At 38.8% G+C, this 2,500-nt stretch overlaps 1 protein-coding gene across 1 annotated transcript in view; it reads left to right on the top strand.

Annotated features, from left to right (window-relative positions):
• LOC125027906 (kin of IRRE-like protein 1) overlaps positions 1–2,500 on the top strand; it is a 512,044-nt gene that overhangs the window by 423,410 nt on the left and 86,134 nt on the right. The window contains exon 4 of the mRNA XM_047617034.1: positions 2,288–2,413. Coding sequence (XP_047472990.1) covers positions 2,288–2,413 — 126 coding nt within the window. The remainder of the gene's footprint in view (positions 1–2,287; positions 2,414–2,500) is intronic.

Below are 2,500 nucleotides of genomic sequence, written 5' to 3'. Positions count from 1 at the left end.
CTCCTTCTCCTTTCTACATCCTCATCCTCCCCCTCCCCTTTTTCGCTCTTTCTCTTTCTTTCTCCCTTCTCCCTCTGTTCCTTCTGCTCCCTTAACTCTCTCCCCTTTTTTCCCTTCCTCCTTCTCTTCCATTTCTTCTCTCCCCCTCTCCCTCTCTTCCTTCTTCCACTATCCTCTCCCATTTTCCGTTTCTCTTCTTCCTCCTCCTCTCCTTCCCTATTCTTCCTCCCTCCCTCCTCCCATCTTCTTTCTCCTCCTACCATCTCATCGTCTTCTTCGGTTTCTCTTCCTCTTCTCCCTTTCTCCCTCCTTTCACTATTTCACTCCTTTCTCCGTTCGAGGATTCGTTTTCTCTCTCTAGAACAAAGAAAACGGGAATAAAGAAAACGGGAGGGGAAATTACAAAAGGGGGGGGGGGGGAACTGAGGAGGAGGAGGAGGTGGGCGTTCGACGGAAAGACACAATGGAGAGCCTGATTAAATTTTTAGAGAGAGACAGACAGGCACACAGACATACAGGCATACAGACAGACTGAGACAGTGAGACAGACAGAGAAAGAGAAGAAATTATAGATAAAAAAGAAAGTGAAAGATTTTGAAAGTAACAGCAAACAGTAAACGAATGACAAACAAACAAACAAAAAAATATATATAGAGTTGGAGAGAAAGAGAAAAAAGAGAAAAAAGGATCCCATTTTCTTAGGAAATTACTCGCAGAAGAAGACGGAATATTAGAGTTTTGCATTCGGTGGGTGGGGAAGGGGGGAGGGGGGGAAGGCCTCGCTCAGAGCTTGCCAAATAGCATTTCCGTAGATTATATTTACGCGCCTCTTTTTGCTTCTCTTGTTTCTGAGGATGAATGAAAAATTGGATGGATTTGCCAGGACGCGGTGGAGAATTCTCGAATTTTCTTTTTACTTTTCTTGGTTTTGATATATGAATTCCTATGCCTCATTTTCGCTTTTTTTGTTTTTCTTTTTGTTTATTTAATTGTGTATCTATCTGTCTGTCTATCTGTATATCTGTCTTCGTCTGTTTGTCTGACTGTCTGTCTGTCTGTCAGTCTCTCTCTCTCTCTCTCTCTCTCTCTCTCTCTCTCTCTCTCTCTCTCTCTCACTCTCTCTCTCTCTCTCTCTCTCTTCTCCCTTCTCATTCCTCTTTGTCTAACTTTATCAGCCTATCCTGCAAATTCCATTCCTCTCTTTAGAAAAAGATAGAGCGAAAAGGAAAAACTCACATTCGCTGGTTTTCTCCCCTTCCACCCAATCCTTTTCTTTATTTCTTTTATCCTATTTCTCCTTCCCTCTTCTGTGTGAAAGCTGCAGCTGCATGTACAGCTTAACAAACAATTAATCACGTATGTCTCCCCCTGTCATGAGTAATTATTTACATGTTGATTATCCTTGTCAGTACAAAGCTATGTTATTATGAGAAGCATCGTTATGAATTATCATTATTGTGACAGCGAGCATTACATACATGTAATGTTTGTTTATCCGTAAATGTGTGTGTGTGACCTAAAGGAATTTTGAACAAGGGAAGTAAGGTGTAAGTCGAGTGTGAAAAAAATGATTTAAAAAAACGTACAGTCTCAAGGGATCATGAGTATAAAAAGTATTTGGGCTTCTTTCAAATCCGCAAGTAAATTGTCGTATTCATTTCCATTAACTATTTCATATCTACCTCATAAACCAAGAGGGGAAAAAGACAAATATGTTCTTTCGTAATAACAAATTCCAATCATTTTTATATCCGTACCCCTTTGAGTGGACAGCAAGGAGAGTTAGTCAAATCCTTCTTGCGGTTTACAATATAATCTTAGAGAAAGGAAAACTGGCAACTCAGCTTATTCCGATTCGCAAAATTTATTTATTTATTTATTTTCGTAATTCTAATCAGCTGACACCTATTTTTACATGTGTATGGAGTTAAAATGGAAAGAAAAAGAAAACTATTTCACCCAATTCTGCTTATTGCCTTATGCAACTTTTAATATTATTATTATTATTATTTTTTTTTTTTTTTTTTTTTTTTTCTTGGAAGGGTACTAAGGTAATTGTCAGTTGATGTTTTTTTCCAATAATGAGATTGGACAGAGTACACGGAAGTCGCATTTTTTTGTTTCTTTTTTTTTATTTTTTAGCCTAACGTTATTATAAATTATTTTCGTACCTCTTCTTTAATAATATTTTCTGTAAAGACCATCTCCAACCAAACACAACCATCTCTACCACGCCCTCACACCTCCCACAACCACTAACCACCTCTCTCTCTCTCTCTCTCCACAGTCCCCCCCAAGAAGCCAGAGATCTACAACGAGACCAACCACCTCGTTACGGGGGACAATGACGCCTCCATCATCGGTCCTTATAACGAGGGGTCGGCGCTCAAGCTCACCTGTGTTGTTAATGGAGGTCAGTGACGTCACTTTTATTGTTAATATCGTTATTGTCGTTATTTTTATTCATAGTAATTATATTTATATAGTAATTCATATACCA

This window comes from Penaeus chinensis, chromosome 8, assembly GCF_019202785.1.
Source record: "Penaeus chinensis breed Huanghai No. 1 chromosome 8, ASM1920278v2, whole genome shotgun sequence".
NCBI classification, from domain to species: Eukaryota; Metazoa; Arthropoda; class Malacostraca; order Decapoda; family Penaeidae; genus Penaeus; species Penaeus chinensis.
This window is presented reverse-complemented; position numbering and strand designations above follow the sequence as displayed.